At 32.6% G+C, this 21,307-nt stretch overlaps 2 protein-coding genes across 2 annotated transcripts in view; both read left to right on the plus strand.

Moving 5' to 3' along the window:
• LOC134244362 (uncharacterized) overlaps positions 1-3,371 on the plus strand; it is a 35,275-nt gene extending 31,904 nt beyond the window's left edge. Inside the window, exons 6-7 of the mRNA XM_062726643.1 lie at positions 2,272-2,314; positions 2,467-3,371. Coding sequence (XP_062582627.1) covers positions 2,272-2,314; positions 2,467-3,014 — 591 coding nt within the window. The 3' untranslated portion in view covers positions 3,015-3,371. The remainder of the gene's footprint in view (positions 1-2,271; positions 2,315-2,466) is intronic.
• LOC134244371 (uncharacterized) lies at positions 3,312-20,416 on the plus strand. Its single transcript, XM_062726652.1, has 5 exons — positions 3,312-3,519; positions 19,293-19,364; positions 19,512-19,688; positions 19,725-20,075; positions 20,412-20,416. Exons 1-5 carry the CDS (start codon positions 3,312-3,314, stop codon positions 20,414-20,416), a joined length of 813 nt encoding a protein of 270 aa, XP_062582636.1.
• Positions 20,417-21,307: the final 891 nt, after the last annotated feature.

Here is a 21,307-nt window from a genome sequence, read left to right on the forward strand (position 1 = left end):
GACCTTACTACATGCCTGAACAGTGATGTTAGATATTCTTTTTACCCCACTGCGAGCAATCGTAGAAACTCGGTGAATTCCCTGAACACTACATGTAAATTATTTATCTTGAAAAATATCATGTTGTTACGAATGTCTTGCGAGATGATTTCAGGATGGGAACTCTATTGTTTTTATTAATGGTCAGCGGTCTGTCCTAGCTGGTCAAGATCCTTTCAAATACAAATTTATTTCAATATGTACATGTACATTTAGGTTACTGTAAAAGTACTTTTTCACGTGTGGTATTACTTAACATTATATACGTACTCGGCCATAGCGTACTTAATATAAATGTAAGGCATACAGTGCCAATCTAGAACATCCGCGTAATTTTCTACCCGTGGATTAAACAGAAATTGAATGACCCCCTGGAAAAAAGTACGTCTACAGTATATTTTTTTCAACAACCTTTAAGTTACCACTAATTTACAATAAAAATGCTAATATATCGAGAAATATATATTTAAAAAACTTTAAAATACAAGTTGAAAAAACGATTTAAAACCAGTTCTAAAGGGTATTTCATGAATGGCGTTCCAATTATCAACATGACGTTATGTGACGTTATTCAACGTTTTACGGCGTTATCTTGTTAGATTAAAATTTTGCATTGTTTTAAATTGGAATTTTAATTTGAATTTCAAAGGCATATAATAAAAAGCTTGGTATCAAAATATTCAGAAAAACTAGATCTTTCAGAAACGGCGAAAAAACGATTTTCGAAAATTTGGTCACGAAGGTCCCTTTTCGCTTGACGCAACTCAAATCGAATTGACGACGGATTTCCCTCTTATTTAATTGGTTATTTTTCAATGAATTGAATTGAATTGAACATATTTTATTGACAAAGTCAAAAGGATCGGACACAAGTTCTGTAACTTAGATAGTCCTCTCCTAATATAACATTTTGTAAAATTGCCAAAGTAAAACAAACATATATACATATGGTCTACTATATACATTGTATACATTGTAGCAATAAACAGGAATAGAATCTTTAAATATACAGAAATAATTTGAGATGTTGAGAAAAAATTATTTTGAAAAACGTCAACATTCATTTAAGAAAGTTTGAATATTCTTAAAAAGTTCAGCATTTTGTTCGAAAGTTAAAGAATCATCGCCCCATAGCATTAAATGTACATCTATAATATGTAAATAATTTAATGACAGTAGCTTATTCATTAAGGAATTTCTTGCTTTTACATAATGTTTACAAACAAAAAACAGATGATATGTATCCTCTATTAGTCCACAAGAACAATTAGGACTGGTAATTAGGTTACAGCGATATAAATCAGATTTTAAAATACAATTGTGTCTTAATCTTGTATGAGTTATGTTCAAAAACCTTTTTCCATAAGAAAAATATTTCTGAGGTTTAACATTACTATTTTGAAGATAATTTTTGAAAGTTTTAATAGAAGTTGCCTCTCTTGTTTTTAGACTAAGGGAATTCCACTTTCTTACGGTATCGGGAATAAATGATTTATTGTAGAGTTCTAATCTATATTTTGGCAAAGAATAATTTAAAGAATTCCTTGTAGTGTATCCTGAAATATTGCCTCTTGTATCAGGTACTAAGTTTTGCAAATAATTTTTGCAATATTTTTCAATCATGACATAGAGCACACAATGGGTGTGACCCGTCGGGAGGGGATGCCAACTCCTCCATGGCACCTGATCCCACTTCTGATGTTTGGAGATCCGTGTTTGCTCTGCCTGTATTTTTGTTGTTTTCTGAACTTTTGTATTAAATACTGTTTGTTATAGTGTTATCTGGATATCCTTCATGCCAAAAAGAGTATCTTCCCATATAATAAAGTGCCCTTCAGGGGGATATTTTAGCGGGTGGTAATGTTGACTTACTTTGGTATTTTGATGATAGCTTGTTCATCTGGGGCTGAAACCCCGTGTCAGCTAAAATATATGGTTTCTTATGTTTATACATAATTGGTTTCTTCCCATTTATTAAGGCTAATTTTGTTTTAGAAAAAAGTTATCATGTCCGACATTAAAGTGTCCTCTCATAGCAAATTATTAGAAATCATTTTCAAATAGAAGAAATTAAATGTACAACTAAGCTCCTTCATCATATATTTAGAATACTAAACAAGATGAGTGTGGTTAATTATACCGAAGATTCAATAATACAGAAAATTCTTGTACATGAAAAGCATAATAAGATTTTGAGAATATGATAACAAAAATAATATTTTTATCAAACAGGAACACCAAGAAGAGAATATAATTGTTGAAGAATCCGGTCAACGTATGTATCAGCATTGTTGGCTTTCACCATTTTATTTTTCATGATTTTGATATTTTTGGGAAAGAGAACATTTTACTGAAATATTGATATTTCAAAATTTGTAAATAAGGAATATTATTTGTGGAATCTTTTATAATATCTTTTAATTTAAGCTACTGATTTGATTTTGAATGCGGTGTCCAGAAAACTTCATGGGATTCCATCCACCTCCCTGCTTGCTTCGACTTTTGGAGTCCATATAAAAGAAACATCCAATGTTGAAGAGGATAGATTTAGAATTCTCTATAAATGGAAATGCAAAAATTCAGCACTGGATCACCTAAGAGAGTTGGAGAGAATTTTACGTGACGCTGAAGACGGAGAAGCCGCCGATTACGTTGAGACTTTTCAGGTGTCAGACTTTGAATGTAGTGATATATCAATGCCTGAACAACCTGTTTCAGAGAGTGACTTCGATATATTAAAGGGAAACCTTTCAAAGGATTACACGCATTTGCTGAGATTTTTAGGTCTGCCGCATGTATGTATAGAACAGCTCGAGGAAGACATGACATTTGTTAAAGAAAGGATGCATAAATCATTCATGATATTGAAAGAAAGACGTCCAAATTTAAGCCGTAAGGACATATGTAGAGGTTTGAAGTTCATAGAACGAAGCGATATCATTGATTTGCTGAATAAGCATTGGAAATTTAAATAGGACGCAAAAGATATGGAATCGCATATATATAAAATTCGGTATATTACATTTTGTAAGGACCCATGCATTGCATACCTGTGTAGAGCATTCATAGAAATAATAACTGATGACTAGTTATATCATATACATGTATATAATCATAAACTAGGCGGGACACACAGTCCGTATGCCAGACCATCGACTCCCCAAGAAACTTAACTTAGGTGAACTACTGGAAGGAAAGTTTGCCCCGTGGTGCCACCCAAAAATGATTCTAGGACATCCTAAAGGCCTCCTTCAAGGCATTCAGTGTCAACCATGACTCACTGGAAGTTGCAGCACAAGTCAGGTGTGGGTGGAGAGCCGCAGTTCACATTGGAGGGCGCCAAGAGCCGTGAAGCTAACACGTCGTCTGCAGCAAAACAAGGCAGTCAAGGCAGTGGTCATCGTCCCAACGATAGACGAACAACACCCTGTATACATTATAAACATTACACAATCACAGAAGTTGGTGCTGCAGAAACTGGTGATTTTTTGTCTAAATGAAGAATAACATATTAGATGGTATTCCTGGGATTCGAGCCCTAGAAATAAAAATCCAAAAAAGAATGATACTGCTTTGAGACTAACGCACTAACCAATATGCTACATGTCTTACGCTGATTGTTGGCATTTAAATCATGCTAGTGATATGACCCTTGACTTAACTCTTTAAAACTTATTGAAATGTATGCAACATATACTTAAATATTCACGTCATAGAAATAGAAATTTAACATTTACCCGCAAGCACCTTAAAGCGTGGTACACGTTTCTCAAACGTTTAGCCTAAATAATATGACGTCATATTTTAATAAAGAAACTTTTCTTATTTTATGAAATTTTTGCAAGAATGAAATAGAATGAAATTGGCACTTCATTAAAGATTAAATGAACTTTTTAAAGTGCGTGTAAATGCGTGATTGTGGGAAAACAGTATATGCGTGATTTTGCTTTAGAAAAAGGAAATGATGTATGCGTGACTGCGGGGAAGGGGGTTAAAGGACTTGAACTATTTCTTGGCAAAATGCGAATATATTGCCATAAAAGTGTACTTTTAAGGTACTATTTGGTCTTTGCTCCATGTCTTTGTAAAAAAAATGCATATTTTGTATATATTGTATATTGCAAACTTTTAGGATTATCTTTAAAAAAAATGGAACGATTGATTGATTGATTGTATATTGTTTAACGTCCCTCTTGAGAATTTTTTACTCATATGGAGACGTCACCATATGCCGGTGAAGGGCTTCAAATTTAGACCTATACTCGGCACTCAGGGCCATTCAGCAGTAAGGGTTCTTTATCGTGCCAGCACCTACCGTGACAAGGGACCTACGTTTTTGAGGTCATATCCGAAAGACCCGTGACTTTCACTTCTAGTGCCGAGCGCTTGGCGAAGGAATAGTCACTACCTTTGTTTACGTCTTAGGTATGACGCGGCGCCACGAATGAGAATCGAACCCGGACCTCCCGATCACAAAGAGAACGCTCTACCACTAGGCTACCGTGACCGGTAAAAATGGAACGAAGACCCACTTATATGAAAAATAAATTGTTAATTATGAGAAACTGATAGTTTTTTCAGTGTGTGTGTACTTTTCCATAGGCATACATTTTCAGTCTTTGTGTGATTTTTGTAAACTGTAGAGATTTTGCATTTAAGCATTAGATGAAATATCAAATAATATTAGGATATAATTGAGATTTAATTTTTCACTTCTTATCTGTCGATTTATAGGCACTTCACCCGTCTTATTCTCCAATCTTTTTCGGAAATGGTAAATTTGATAAACCAACATGCCAATATTGTCTCTTTATGTGAAAATTTAATCTGTTTAAAGGACACCTTTTCCCATAACAATGTGAATTCCCTTATAAGAAAATAGAAATAAAGTAATATTTCGTCCTTGCGTTACACTTCATTTTAAGGCCAATTGGAAGTCGATATGTAGTTTCCAAATATTTTTTTGTATATTGTGCTTTATATACTTTTGGTCTTATAAAAATGAATACAAATGTATCCTTTAGTGTTACTTGAATGTATTTCTTTAAAATTGATACAATGTGAGGAAAAAAAACTGCTATAAACTATTTGTTTATTGTTTAGAATGTGTACATAAATTTGACCTGTTTTTTTTTTTTTTTAGTTTTAGGTTTTTCATATTTTTTCATTTGATTTTTTCATGTTGCTAGATATATCTGTACATATCTCAAATGTTTCGGAGGTCCGTGTTTGTTATTTTGCATTGTTGTATAGACTTTGATGTTGAATACTGTTCGTTATCTCCATATCCTAAGCGATATTTGTAAATTTAATTTAGAATTCTAGAGCATATGCTTTTGCTTCATTTTTTGTGCACAATTATCACAATTTTTGTTTCTTTCTAGTTTGTTATTTGTAAATGAAAGTATTTATGATTATTGGTCACTTAATTGAGCCCTTCAGTTCTAATCCTTCCTCTCGTTTCTTAAAGGTACTTTGACACAGATTTGAAATTATTATTTTTTTCTATAATGTTTCGACTTATATACTTTAATAGCATTTTTCACAAAAATTGATTAAAAAAATATTTCATTTAAAGGTTATTAAAGCGTCAAATTTGTTGATGGGTTTGATTGACACATTCTTGCACTTTCACAAATTTTAAACTTATTCTTAATCCTTAGGAAAAGTGACAACCTAATTTTTAGCTCTACTGGTCAGAGACCAGAAGAGCTTATGCGATAGTAATGCGTCCGTCGTCCGTCCGTCCGTCTGTCTGTCTGTCTGTCTGTAAACAATCTTTCAAAATGCTACTCCTCCTACAGTTTTGGTCTGATTTCAATATAACTTGGCACACAAGTAGAATACACTAATACATAATTCTGTATATTGGTTTTTGATTTCGATTAACGGTACATGTATTGCCGTTGTTACTAAAAATAGAAATTTCTGTGAAATTCTTTCAAAATGCTACTTCTCTTACAGTTTTGGTCTGATTTCAATATAACTTGACACATAAGTAGACTACACTAAGATACATAATTCTGTGTATCGGTTTTTTATTTCGATGAACAGTGTTGCAGTGGTTACTAGAAATAGAAATTTCTGTGAAATTCTTTCAAAATACTACTCCTTCTACATTTTTGGTCTGATTTCAATATATTTCCATTTCCAATTGTTTTCTCTACGATAAACACTACAAAAGTGTTTCTTGTTAATTTCATGATAATATCCTGTGGTATGTATATTTCTCTATTACTGAAAGGTCAGGTGTCAACCTGCATGTATATCACTGGCGTATAAATATACCCAAAAAAAAATAGATGTTTTAATTGTTTACCAAGTAATTTGATATGAAATATATTTTTTAACAAACAAAATAAATAATGAATTATCTTCGGCTCGAAAGCAAGTCACTTGTGCAACGCTGTCCACTATGACCGAGGTCTCGCGAGTCCGAGAACACCACTTCCGTAACAGCCACGTGGAGAAATTGACATTGCCACATGGATCTGCACGTACTCTATCATCTGATACAGACATCGTCCCTTAGTCATTACCATCCGACTTCTTAAGCAACTCAACTTCTTCTGTTATTATAACATCCATACAAATCGGTTTCCTGACCATGCTGACCAGCTCCCGTTTCAGCAACATTGTTTTCAATATGGCGGCGGAGAAGTGACATAGTGCTTATTTATATTCGTGCTTCCGACAACCTGAATCTAGGTCACATATATAATTAAAGTCAACAGGATTACTTTGATCATCATATAAAATTCTTTTCTTGTTTATTTTATAAATGTTTATATTTGACCACGGTAAATATAAGTAGTCAATAAATTGTTTCGTTTTTTGGGGACTATTTTTTATAGTAAAATTCGCCCGTTATGCAAATTATCCCATGTTTCCCACTATTGTTGATGCCCTTGCATACCCTCAAAACTAGACAGTTATTCCTTAAATAACTTACCACACAAGTAGACTACACTAAGATACATAATTCTGTGTATCGATTTTTGATTTCAATTAACGGTGTTAACGTTGTTGCTAAAAATAGAAATTTCTGTGAAATTCTTTCAAAATGCTACTCCTCCTACATTTTTGGTCTGATTTCAATAAAACTTGGCACACAAGTAGACTACACTAAGATACGTTATTCTTTATATTTGTTTTTGATTTCGATGAACGGTGTTGCCATGGTCACTAAAATTAGGAATTTCTGTTAAAAAAATCTCGAAAATGCTACTCCTCCTGCATTTTAAGTCAGATTGTAATATAATGTGGCATGCAAGTAGACTATACTAAGAACATAAAGAGACTTAATCAAGGATCATTATTCTTTCTATTGCTGTGGTAAAGTTTTAATTCCCAACTTCTTAAGAACTTTTCTCTTCCTTTGCTATAAGTACAAACCAGTAGAGCTTCAGTCTCGACAGAGACTTCTGGTTTTCAAATAAGTTTGGTTTTGACACTAGATCGTCTATATACTTAAACATAATGAATTTTCATCATCTTTCTAATAAATGCCTTTAAAAATTCTCTTTTTTGTTTGCTTTTGTAAATACCTCAGAGCAAAATGCTCAAAGCTGAAAAATACAATCTATTTAGATTTTGGAATGCGTTACTGTTAATACAATACAATACAATACAATACAATAATTTCTATAGCGCATTATAATAATGACACTCTAGTGCGCTTCACATTAAAATAGATATAAGCTTACAAAATGGCGAACAAATTACCTTAAAAAATACATGATACATATTTATGCATAAAATAAGATATCTAAAAGACTTTATGTGTACTAAAAGACCGTAAAAAATCACGTTGCGTGGGAGTCATTTTAAAAAATTTACAACTTATGAAACATTTTTAAAAATAATAATAATAAATATTAAAGGAACCTGTACTCGATCACTAGAGCACGAAATAAAAAATATTAAAAACATTTTGATCAGTTCAATGTCCTTTTACATTAGGTATATATATCACTATAAAAACAATATTTTACATTCCCTCGTAAGCTCGTTCAAAGAGGTGAGTTTTAAGTCTTTTTTTAAAAGCGGAAACAGATTTGGAATTTTTAAGATACAGAGGGAGAGAGTTCCATAGTGAGGCGGCGGCGTAGTCAAATCGACGACTGCCGTACGTAACAGTTCTAACTTTAGGAACATCCAAAAGAAAAGAACACTGTGAACGCAAGGACCTGGAGGGAGAGTATATTTTGAGAAGCTCGGACAAGTAATTTGGAGCACGATTGTTCAATGCATTGTATACAAACAAAAGTATTTTATATTGACTTCTCTATTGGACAGGGGGCCAGTGGAGATCTTTCAAGATTGGGGTCACGTGATCAGATTTCCTGGTACAAGTTATCAGCCGCGCAGCAGTATTTTGGACTTTTTGCAGTTTATTCACAAGTTGCTTATTTATGCCATACATCAACGAGTTTGCATAATCGAGGCGGGAAATCACAAGTGAATTTATCAAGGTTTTGCATGCTTCGTCAGTGATGTACGGACGGATGCGACCGATTTTCCGGATATTATTGAAGCATGTTCTAACTATTGAAGTGCAGTTTTTCTCCATACTTAGAGTCTGGTCGAAATAGGCTCCAAGGTTCTTCACAAAAGGCGAGTCACTAATTGAGCTCTCTCCAAAAACAAGATTGAATGCAGAAACGTCTTTTATTTTATGTTTTGGACAAAAGAACATCAATTCAGTCTTTTCATGATTTAATTTTAAAAGATTGGTGGACATCCATTGTTTTATGTCGACTAGACAAGCATTAAGAGAAGAGGCCACATTATTCAAGTCTTCGTCTGGCTCAATAACGAGATATATTTGGGTATCATCTGCATAGCAGTGTACCGCATTTTATGACGCTTGCATATCGGCTTGGCCAAGATTAGGTGCCCATTTCCACATGAATGATGTTATATGGACGTAACTCTTTAAAGTTACAATTATTCTAAATGTCTTGGGTTGCATTGCAAAGAGCAGATTGAGAGCTTTCCATTGGTGTATCATAGTACATATATAGAACCTGCATCTTTGAAAAAACAACAGAATAAAGTCTCGAATTCATGCTTTTTGAAGCGTTATGCTGTTGCACTTGATTTTTTACATTTTAAAAAATGGTTAAATTATATTATTTTGAATAAAGCATTCCAAAATAGATACATTGTGTGATAAAGAAATCATTCTGGTTAAATTTACTTTTTACAAAACAGAAAAAGGATAAAAAAATGTGGAAAATATGAATAAATGTATGCAGATATAACTTTGTTATATAATTTAAGATTTTTGAATGTTTTAATTAATGCATTATTTCCAGCAGATAAAGAGCAAATAAAATTGGTTTGAAAGATTTTATTTTACTTAAGAAAAAAAGTTCTTTAAGAAAAATATAGTGGTTATATGGTAAATAGTGTGCACACTTTGTAATTTGTTTTGCATACCGATCTAATTTTTGGTATAGTCCGTAGCCCCGTATTTCATTTTTATTTGTGTTCAATAATAATAATAATAAATAATAAATTCTTTTATTTAGACAGGATAGCACAATTAGTACATATGACTAGTTTACATTGTGGTCCTGTATAAAACATATTTACAGACAGATATAAAAAAAAAGAGAGTAGAAACTAGAGTAAAAAGAAATACATACATAGCATGTTATATCAGACATATTTGTACATAATAATAAATAAACTACTAGTATTAAATATGACACCATACGATAATATTCATTGAAGAAAAAAAAATTCTTCACCTGTTCAAATTATAATTTTGCAAATATGCAGATTTAAAAGAAGCTAAAGAATTACAGTTTCTAACAGTGTCAGGCAACTGGTTCCATAAAATTGCAGTTGAAACATTAAAAGATCGTTTATAATACTCTGTTCGTGCTTTTGGAATGTATAAAAGGCCACTAACACTACTCCTTGTTGCCCTAGAGCTAACCTGGCTAACATATCTAAAAACATGCAAATATTCTGGTGTCAAACTTTTCATAACTTTAAAAGCAAGGACAAGTTTTCTATATATAAAATAATCATGTATAGGCATCCATTTAAGAGCACTAAAAATGTCAACAGTAGGAGTTTGAATGTCTTTCACATTCATGATAATTCTAGCGGCCTTTTTCTGTAATCTAAAAATTCTATCAATAAAACTCTTGTTTTTGGCTGAACACCAAACAGTGCAACAATAGTTAAAATGAGGAAAAATAACAGTGTTATAAACTTTTAACAATGCTGCCTTCGACATAAAACTTTGAAGACGGCGTAAAATACCTATTTTTGTGAAAGCTTATTACATAAAAATTCAATTTGTACAGACCAGGTTAAACATTCATCTATATGTACACCAAGTAGTTTGGCACTTTTAATAGTATCTAATACAACATCACCTACTTTGATACACAATTTTCTACATTTTGAGAGCTTTTGTGCAGTACCAATCAACATGCATTGTGTTTGCTTTAAGTTCATCGTAAGCTTATTACTTTTCATCCATTTCATAGAATTTAAAAGATCATCATGCAACCTTTCTTCATTAACATCAATAGATTTATGTGACACATCCTGTGACGTATCATCTGCATAAATATTGACATTTGAGTGCTTCAGACAATTTGGATAATCATTTACAAATAAAATAAAAAATAAAGGCCCCAATATAGATCCTTGTGGCACTCCTATTGTAACATCTTTTTCATCAGATAAGACACTTTTCCATCTAACGCATTGTGATCTTCCACTAAGATAAGACTGAAACCAGTTAAAAGATCTTTGACATATGCCATATGACAAAAGTTTGTGCAACAATACTGCATGATTTACAGTGTCAAAAGCTTTACTAAGATCAATAAAAAGAACACCAGTTAAATTGCCATTGTCTATATTGTTTAACCATTTATCAATGATGTTATGCAAGGCCGTTTCACATGAATGCTTTGGCCTGAAACCAGATTGATGTTCCGTTAAAAGATTATTATTATTCAAATACTCATAAAAAGAGTTAAAAACATGCCTTTCTATGATTTTGCTAACAATTGGTAAAACTGACACTGGTCGATAATTGTTAAGAATAAAATTTTCACCCGATATAAAAAGGGGAGTAACTCTAGCTTTCTTCCATTCAGATGGAACGTGACCATTTCTTATAGACTTATTCATCATAAAAGTTAAAATGTCGGCAATAACATCTGAGCTAATTTTCAACAATTATACAGAAATAGCATCCAAACCTGTAGCCTTAGAATTTGACATTGCTTTTATTTCTTTTATGACAAAATCTATGGAAATGTTTGAAATACTAAAAGACCCTTTAGGCATTAACTGTTCAATTTCTGGTAAGGAATTATCAAATTTCTCAGCAAATTTATGTCCGATGCTACAAAAGAAGTCGTTAAAACTATTGGCCATGTCTTTTATATTGGAAACCGATTCGCCATTCACTTCTAAGTATGATGGTGAAGCCGATGCTGATTTCGTTGGTAAAAATTGCTTTAACTCTCTCCACATGTCCTTTGGTTTTGTGTTGGCTTGATCAATAGCATTTTCCACAAACTCACGTTTTGCATCGTTTATTATAGTAACTACCCTGTTTCTCGCCGCCCGTTATAGTATCCAATCGGATTGATCACGAGTCTTTAAAGCCCGAAGGTGAAGGATATCCCGCTGTCGCATTTCCGAGAGAATTTCGTCATTTATCCATTTTTCGGAATCGCTTCTAATACGTTGTTCTTTTATGGGCATGTGCTTGTCGACAACTGACATGAACATAGTGCGAAAAGATGACCACATACTATCTACGTCAGATAGTGATCTTATCAAATTCCAATCAACGGCGTATAAATCATTTATAAAATCGTTTTCAATAAGTTTCTTTTGATCTCTATATTTAACGTAAACATGGTCTAGTTGCGGATCGCCTTTAAATTTCTTTCGAACCGAATACACCAAGTGATGATCGCTCAGCCCGATTGGTATTACTCCACTGGAATTATAGAGCACGGGATGATTAACATATATATGATCAATCAAAGTACTGCTGTCTATCGTCTCGCGGGTAGGCTCATTAATGATTTGAATTAGACCACAGACATCCATCATGGATTTAAAACTTGAAGTTTTTAATTGATCTATATTAAAATCACCCATGATTACTTGTTCAGTGCCGGTGATTGATATTTCTTCTATCCGCTCCTCGAAATCATCCATCCATTGCGCGTTTGAATCAGGCGGTCTATATACAACTCCAACGGTGATTTTCGGAGAATTAAGAAGTTTAATATCTGCTGTCATAAACTCCAAGTTTTCATCCTTGTATATGAAATAAGGATTCAACAGAATAATGTATAACTTATAATGCTCTTGTGTAATATTTTCATAATAACCAGTAAAGAATAAAAACAGTAATGAATAACTTTTACAACAACATTAAAAGAAGTTATAGAAGAGTGATTGGTGACCGTAGCCCTGTATAGTCCGTAGCCCCAATATTACAACTATCAGAAAAAGTCAGATACATTATTGATACAATAACAACATCATAACAATATGTTCATTCGAACACGTACAGTGGTTTTAAATACATAATCGACTGTTTAATTAAAAATATAGTGTCAAAATATTAACATATTCAACCAAAGGTTTGCTTCTGTAATCTGTCCTGTTCCGTTTGTGGTCACAGCCTATTTCTGAATGTATAAGATAAAGTTTTCCTTCTTATGCTACATACTATCAATCCATTTGTAATAATTAGCTTTGGAACTTTTCAAAATGAATATTTGGCCACACAGATCCTACTTACAAAAGGGCTGTATATCTTCAAATAGTTTACCAATTTTAAAGACCATATAACGATACTTTAATTCAGCAAGAGATTTTTTCCTGACTGCCTAACCACAAAATGTGGTTCAACTGTTTACTAGTTTTCACTAACCAGTCTTCACATCCCATAAAAGAGGGATTTGATCCAAAAACATAAGGACCAACTCCTTGTTTCAACATCAGTGATGCTATTATTGTTTGAACTTGAATCCCATTTGGCATTGAAAGTACACAGTACATTAGACAATTGATATTTAAGCAATATAGTATTATAAATACTAAAAACTTCTGTGAACTTTAGTAGAAACCAACAAAAATAATAAAGATTTCCCAAGGATTGAACATATTATAATATTTTCTTAAAGATGATTGTCCACAATAGAGCTTTTAACGGTGTAGTCCGTAGCCCCCGTGCTCTCGTAAAATTTGACCTTCTAAGATGCTAAATTAAAGTTTATTCTTGGTCTTTAGATGGTTTTAGACAATATTTTTTTATGGAAACACCAATTACATGTGGTTCTGACATGTTTTAGTTAGTTCTGACAATTCATATTTTACTTATATAGGGAACCTATATTAGATTTTAATTTATTTTTGTTAATTTTCACAGTACATTTGTAAAACTTTATTTAATTTCCTACTGGAAGGATCTTTTAAACACCTGTGGACACCAAAATAATAATTTTAGCAAATATTTACTTATAAAAGCAACTATTTTTTGTATGGCCTCTTCTTATATGAAAAATACTCTATGTATAGTCCGTAACCCAGGGTCTCAAAATAGCCAATCATAAAATACCTGACGCAGTTTTTCTCTGAATATTACCAAATAAGTTTGAAATTATCATTCCCAAATACAGTTTCTTTAAAAAAAATGAAAGTATTTTAACATATATTGTTTTAAATGTCCAAATATTAAGAGTAAAAAAACTCTCAAAGATTAACAGAATAACCCATGTCCTATACATACTGTAACATTTATATTTGGAAAGGACTAACTATATTATGTGATGTTTTTTGCTCAGACAATATTTTGTGAAGTGTTTCTATTTGAATTATATATTTTTGTCCAATTGAATATGATAAAGATAAATGTTATGTCTGAATATGTATAGTCCGTTGCCCTCTTGGGTCTCTTTTATAGTAAGAGCGAAATCTTTTAAACCGCTTGACAAAAATGGACAGAAATTTCAGAATATCTGCCAAAGGGATGTAGTGTTACAAAGAACATTTTTATAATACTTTTCATTTGACTTTATTTTTTGGTCAATCTGCAACCAACATGGGTACCTGATCTCGGCCAAGCCGATATATTTCCTATAGGTTTCGAAAACAAACAGTACAACCGGGGTACAAGAACCGAGCCCTGAGGCACACCGATTTTAAGCGATTCCGCATTTGATAATATAACTTAGGTCTTCACTGGTTCAAATTGCCAACCTCCAGTTTGTGTTGCTCATTATCTGAAAACGAGACAACACTGCCCGACAATCTCTTCCCTTAATAATCTTTAGTAGACTGTACCGTAAAAAAGATGAGGGAATAAGATGCCCAAAAAGTTTTACTGGGGAGGGGGTAAGTTGGACTGAATGAATGGCTATAAGACAATGTACTATCTTGCATTTGAGTTTGTTCCTGACTTTGATTCTCCGTGATTGCAAACTGCGCTTGTGTAGAGTTTGTAGCAAAATGGATACACACGATGTCCTTCTGTGATCTTACCATACCCACCCTGCAGCACCGTGCTGTACCGCTTCAACTTGATCAGTTTTGTATATTTTTTGTTTATCGTTATATCAAGAACGTTTCACAACTTGGTCACCATGACTTGCCGGTCATATGTGCATATGTAGATTTATATTTAACGTTGACAGCAAAAAGATGCTTGAGTTTCTTGTTGTCAGAATCTATGTGATTTTTGGAGATCAGGTCTTCCAACAATCTATTGGGAAAAAAACATGGGTACCTATTGCACTCAGTTATTAGCAGACCTAGTTTTGTAATCATATGAAGCAGAATTTGTGCAAAATATTATGCGTGAAAAGAAGAAAACAATTGCTGTGGCCTTCAATTCAACATTTACATATATCGACGACGTATTGTCAATAAACAACAATAAATTCCATTTCCTTGTCGATTTGATATATCTTGGTGAGCTTGAGATAAGAAACAACCCTTTAAATATGACATAAGTCTTGGTATCTTTCATTAGAAAACCTCAGCACTTCACTTTTAGAGATCTCCCAAAGACACTGACTAATATCATTTCCCATTACCTATATGTGACATTGTACAATGTTGCCTTGATTGATTTCCCGTGTTTTGGTAATGAAAAAATTTCAAAATGACTGACATACTATCAATTAACAGAGGTATTTCCATTCTTATGTCGATACGATATATCCTGGTGAGCTTGAGATAAAAGTTACCACAGAGTCTGACAAATTTGTTTCATATCTTTACAGTTTACTTCAAAAAGACGTTAATGGTAATATAACAACCAAGCTCTATGATAAACATGATATCTTTTCTATCAAATTTCCTTACTTATGCAGCGATATACCTTCCTCACCTAAATACGAAGTTTACATAACTCATGCTAGACATACATGTATGAATAATATATACGAGGAGTAAAATTATTGACAAACAAGTTGATAAAACAAGAATTTCAGGAGGCTCGTTTGAAGTCATCATTTAGTTCCATGGTCGAAACAATGACCTTGTGATGGAATACAATTTATAATTGAGTCAAATGCTGACTAACGTTTTTCATACTTATTGCTAGTTCATTATTTATACACTTAATTGACGACGTTTTTTCCGTTTTCCCCCATTATGACAAGAAGCGGGTGTGATCGGTCGGCAGGGGCTACTCACTCCATGGCACCTGATCCCACTTTATTAGTCAATAGGATAATTTAATCATTATCGAAATTGCTTTACATACACGGGGATTTAAATAGTTTAAAAATATAACCAAATAATTCGTTCTTTAATATTAATATAGAAGTAGTACTGGTATACCTTAATTGATTAATTGACTGATTGTATAATGTTCGAGAGTTTTCACTTTTGTCGCCATTTACCATTGAGGGCAGAATATCTCATTGATATTATAGTTCATAAAAAATAAAATTTACAAAGAGGCGAGGTTTCGTCAAAATATTGATATAATAAATAAAAAAATCTTCATGTATAATAATAACTTAACTGAATAGCACTCTTCTCACCGTTGAAGAACAATTTAGCTGGTCTTACAAAAAATTAAGTGGAAAATCTCTAACAATCGAAAGCATGACTATCAAAAGTTGGGAAATGAAACCATATTAACGAATATTAAGCCAACAAAATGATGAATAATACTCAGCTGATCAAATCGGTTAAAATCACTTTATCACAGTTACCTCATTACCTCCTTGTTTTATCTCATTTCATATCTTATTTCTGTACAGCGCAAATAAACTTATCTTTAGTACATTTATAACATTATCAAGTTCAAATATCCTTTCCGAAGTCATTATGTATCGTTTAAGGTAGGTCCAAGCTTAATATCTTGCTTAATATTGCCTAACATAATTTTACCATTATGCACTCAAACATAAAAATAATTTGTTTTAAATATCTATAGCAAAATTAAGTGTACGCTTTAAGAGCATACAAAATTACATGGGAATTACGCCCCCTCTCTCACCTTTGAAAAAAGATGTGGACGTTTGTGCATACATTGCACAAACATACGCCTGGCTACGCACAAGACCCAAATTATTAACCAATTAAATCTCGTGTTACCTGCTAGATAGGAAAAAAGGTTAGCGTTTTGAAATTTTTGACAACTTCCCAAAAGTGCTGAGCAGTTGAAAAGAGAACCCAGAAATCATCACATTACAGGTTTTTACATTTCATTCAATTGCAAAAAATCATAAAGCCAAAAATAATTTGTTTATACTTCCTCTGTCACCGCTGCATATAAGATAAACCATATTGATAAGGGAAATAATTCATTTTACCATCTTTTCCAAGTGAAAGTTTGACCCATTCCCATTTTTCATACATCATACATGTATATGCTAATAGATACCAGTGAGCTTTGCTAAGCACATTTTTGTCTGTCTTTCATCTAGCTGTCTGTCCATCCATCCATCTGTAAATACTGTATTTCACATTTTTCAACTTCTCCAGAACCACTGGGTCAATTCCTCATTCAAACTTGTGATAAAGAATCTTCTTTGCTAAGTTTTTTTGAAGGAGGACCCATGCCCTCTTTCAAGAGGAGGTGATTAAAAAACTGTAAAATCACATACTTTTTGCCAACAAATTTTGGAAGTTTGAGGAAAAGAAAGCCAGACCCTGGGGCCATGAAACTCACAATTTTGAAAGAGGCAGCATTATCTAACATAATCATATACTTGATTAATTTATCTAATAAACAGGAGCAGAGAAAAGATTTTTAAAGAATAAATGCATTTTTTCTATAAAATCAATAGAGCCCTGCCCTTAATAATTCAAAACCCTTGACACTAGGGGCCATAGAATTCATATTTTTGGAAGAAGCATTCACGCTTATTATAACTTTATACTCAGTTTGTTTATTAGATACCCAGGAGCAGAGAATATTTTCTAAAATTTATTGCATTTTTACTATGTAACCAAAAAAGCCCCGCTTTAACACCAGAACCCCTGACCCATGGGGCCATAGAAATCACAATTTGGGAAGAGGCATTTTCACTCATTATAACTATGTACTTTCAATTGCAAATTGTTTGTTTAATACCTTGGAGCTAAGGAGATTTTCAAAGAATTGATGTTTTTTCACTATATATCCATAGGGTTCCGCCCTAACACAAGAAACCCTGACGCAGGACGGAGGATGTACGACGACAAACGAAAACGGACTGTTATAGGTCACCTGAGTTTGCTCATGTTACCTAAAAATATTTTGCTATAAAAAAGCAAAGCCATGATAATTTGCAATGATATGGAAGTATTCTTAGGTAGTGCAGATTTAAGATTGTTCAAATTTTGATACCCCAGGGATAGGGTGGGTCACAGTGGGCCATCTGAGTTAAAAATAAAGATATAAACAATGATCAAGGGGAAACATCTTTAAAATCTTTTTTTTTCTGAGATCAGAAAAGTTAAGATTTGTCATAATCTCCTCGGATAGTGAAGATTCAAATTAATTCAGATCATGACACCTGGGAGTAAGTTTGGGTCACATAAATGTGATCAAAATTTAACATGGGAAAATATAAATATTAATTAAATAAACAAATCTATAAATGAAGAACAGCAAGGTGACTCAGGTGAGCGCCCTGTCCCATGGGCCTATTGTTATATTCACAATGTTTATCTTATAAAAATTGCATTTTATGGATTAACTCCTTTAAAATAAAATATCTGTATCAAAATCATTTTGAGCTGATTCATTTTTAATATAAGAGTACAAAAAGTAAGAATAGGTAAATGTCGCCATTTTGTTGACTGTCAAAACAAAAAGATTGAGAAACATATAAGTAAAATGCTGTAAAAAGTAAGATTCATTTTTTGGCCTATTGCACCAAAAAGAGATACAGTACATGTGTTTAAGTACATGTTTTGTTCCGGTGTGGTGTGTGAGGGTGTGTGTGTGTTTGTATTTAAAAAATCATGTATAATTCTAATTTTAGATTTATAATCATAATTGAATGAAAGAAAGTAATTGAAATAAGTTTTTGTCTTAAGAATGATTAAAAATAATGTGAAAAAATGTGTTTTTTCATTAACTGTGACAAAAAGCAAGTTAAAAATAGACAAACTTGTTGTTACCAGATACAAGAAATTGATGTGGTAATCAATTATTTTATTTGTTACGTAATATAACTCTATATTTTTAAAAAAAAAATTAAAAAAAAACTTTGATCATGCTTTAATACAGAGTGTATCTTATTTTCTTTTTATTAAGAACATCAAGATTGAATGCTGCACAACCTTGTTATTTTATTTGTAATTCTTTTGTAAATGATAAAATTGACTCAATAAAGGTAAATACAATGTTATAGAATGTCTTATATTATTTCCTTAAAAGTTTTCCATCATTTCATTATTTATAATTAGGTGTTTTAATTGATAAATGCTTTGTTAAACAGGTATGACTGAGGAGACATGGAGGCTGTTATAACACTGAGATGAGTACTCAGTACAGTGGTTATCTTGGTATTAATTCTTTTCTTTTCTATATGTTATGTAAAACCAAGACATTGTTAAATGAATATACACATATTGTAATGTAAACAGAACCCTGTTATTGATTTAGATAATTAAAACAAAGTTTTGTTATTTAAAGATAATGAAGAAATCAACACGAGAATCTGAATCCAGTGGATAAAGATGAAATAAATGTCAGGTTTCACTGATGTATAGATTGGTGTTACACAAATCTATCACAGTGCCAGGTGTTAGACGTGGTCGTCACATTACCCACGTGACACCAGACCGGGTCTGGATCGCTGATGGTGATGGTAATCTCATACTGACAAACATGGCGGGTGATGAACTACGTCATATTACAAATATAAATAGAGGTGTCCGTGGCGCACATACTGTGACTGGGGACAGTTATTTAATTTATATAGACAGTGACCGTAATATTATTAAACTTTCTACAGATCACAAAGTAAAGATGATACCGTACACATCACCATGGATACCAAAATGTGTCTACAGCTCCCTCTCCACTGGAGACCTGCTGGTCGTGATGTATAGAGGTGATAAAGATACAAGCCAGGTAAACCGGTATACTAACACAGGAGAACACATACAGACCATAGAGAATGACAACACAGGTCAGGAGCTTTATGAATATCCTATCTAAATCACAGAGAACCGCAATGGAGATGTAATTGTGTCTGACATTGGCCGTTATGCTGTGGTGGTGACAAACAGTAGAGGTAGACACCGCTTCTCCTACACAGGTCACCCATCAGGATCAGGACTAGATCCACATGAAATCTGTACTGATGCGCTGTCACACATCCTGGTGTGTGATTATTTTACCAACATGATACATATACTTGACAGTGACGGGCGACTCCTGTCACAAATAAAAAGAGAACAACACGGGATAAACAGACCACTGGGTCTGAGTTATGATAACAGAACTCACTGTGTCTGGATGGGATCAGACGACAACAACACAGTGAACATTCACAGACTGGAACACTCCCTGACTGGTAAGTATTACATCAGTATAATTGTGTGTTTTGTTTTACATGACTGTACAATGTTACTTGTGTACAATTACTGTAAATGTATTATATTTACCGTGTATGATGTTTGGCGGAAATTGAACAAGTTAGCGTAGATTTAATTCAGCACATTTCTTATCATTCTTATTTATGTATATAAGTACAAAACATTTAGCGTTGTACTTGAATTAGCGGAAGTGTCTTCCCATAAAACGCGCTAAAAAGAATGAATAGCCAAATATAATACGTTTACAGTAATTATTATTTGTGTTTTTTTTTATGTTTTTACAAGACATTAACTAAAATTTGTATTGTATTTAGTGTAATTAAATTACATAATTAATTCTATTATAACTTGTTGAATTAAGTAATAAGAATTATTACTAATACATGATATGAGGATACATAAATCATAAACTGTTATTTATTACTTTGATAACTTAAGTAAATACATTTCAGATAAAATGCTTAAGAGTTCTTTAATATGTAATTGGTTTAGTTATAACTTTGTCATTTGTTTGTTATGTTTGGCAAACTACTGATTCTGCATTAAATTTGAAAGTAAGTAAATATTAATGTAAAGTCAACATGTTTTCTGTAGATTTCTTAACCGACTATCACAGTTAAAAATATAAAAAAAAGCAATAAAATTAAGGATGATTAAAAATACAAAGATGCGAGCATGTACATATGCCACACACATAGTAGATTTATAAGATAACCTTGGAAACAGCCCAGTGATATTTTATTTAAAAAAAATATTATCCACTTTGTTTGCATTAAAAGAGAAAAATAAATAAATAAAAAGTGATGATAATACTCATAATAACGAATTAAATTAAACACTACATCAGACATTATGGATATAAGAGACAGGTTAAAATGCATTAATAGTAGTATGTATAGTACAGTTGACTCTGTCCTACATCACCCATGATCACAAACAATGTTAAATCTTCTGTCCTTGGCTAATAAATTACATGTACAACGACTCTCAATGTTTGTCAGTAATTATCAATGTTGTCCAGGAGCTTTATGGACAGCTTTCTTTGGCTAAAGAAATAGATGTAAAACAAATCTTATTGATATTATCTTCTATTGGGTTGACCTTTTATTGTCCACTCCTACATGTAGTAAAGTGAGTAAATCAGTAACAGTCCAATTGTCTAGTTTGTAGGTCAACTTAGACGGGGAAATATATTCGAGAGGGACGTCAA

Source organism: Saccostrea cucullata, unplaced genomic scaffold (genome assembly GCF_032062105.1).
Source record: "Saccostrea cucullata isolate Sc308-1 unplaced genomic scaffold, CSIRO_AGI_Scuc_v1 ctg760, whole genome shotgun sequence".
NCBI lineage: Eukaryota > Metazoa > Mollusca > Bivalvia > Ostreida > Ostreidae > Saccostrea > Saccostrea cuccullata.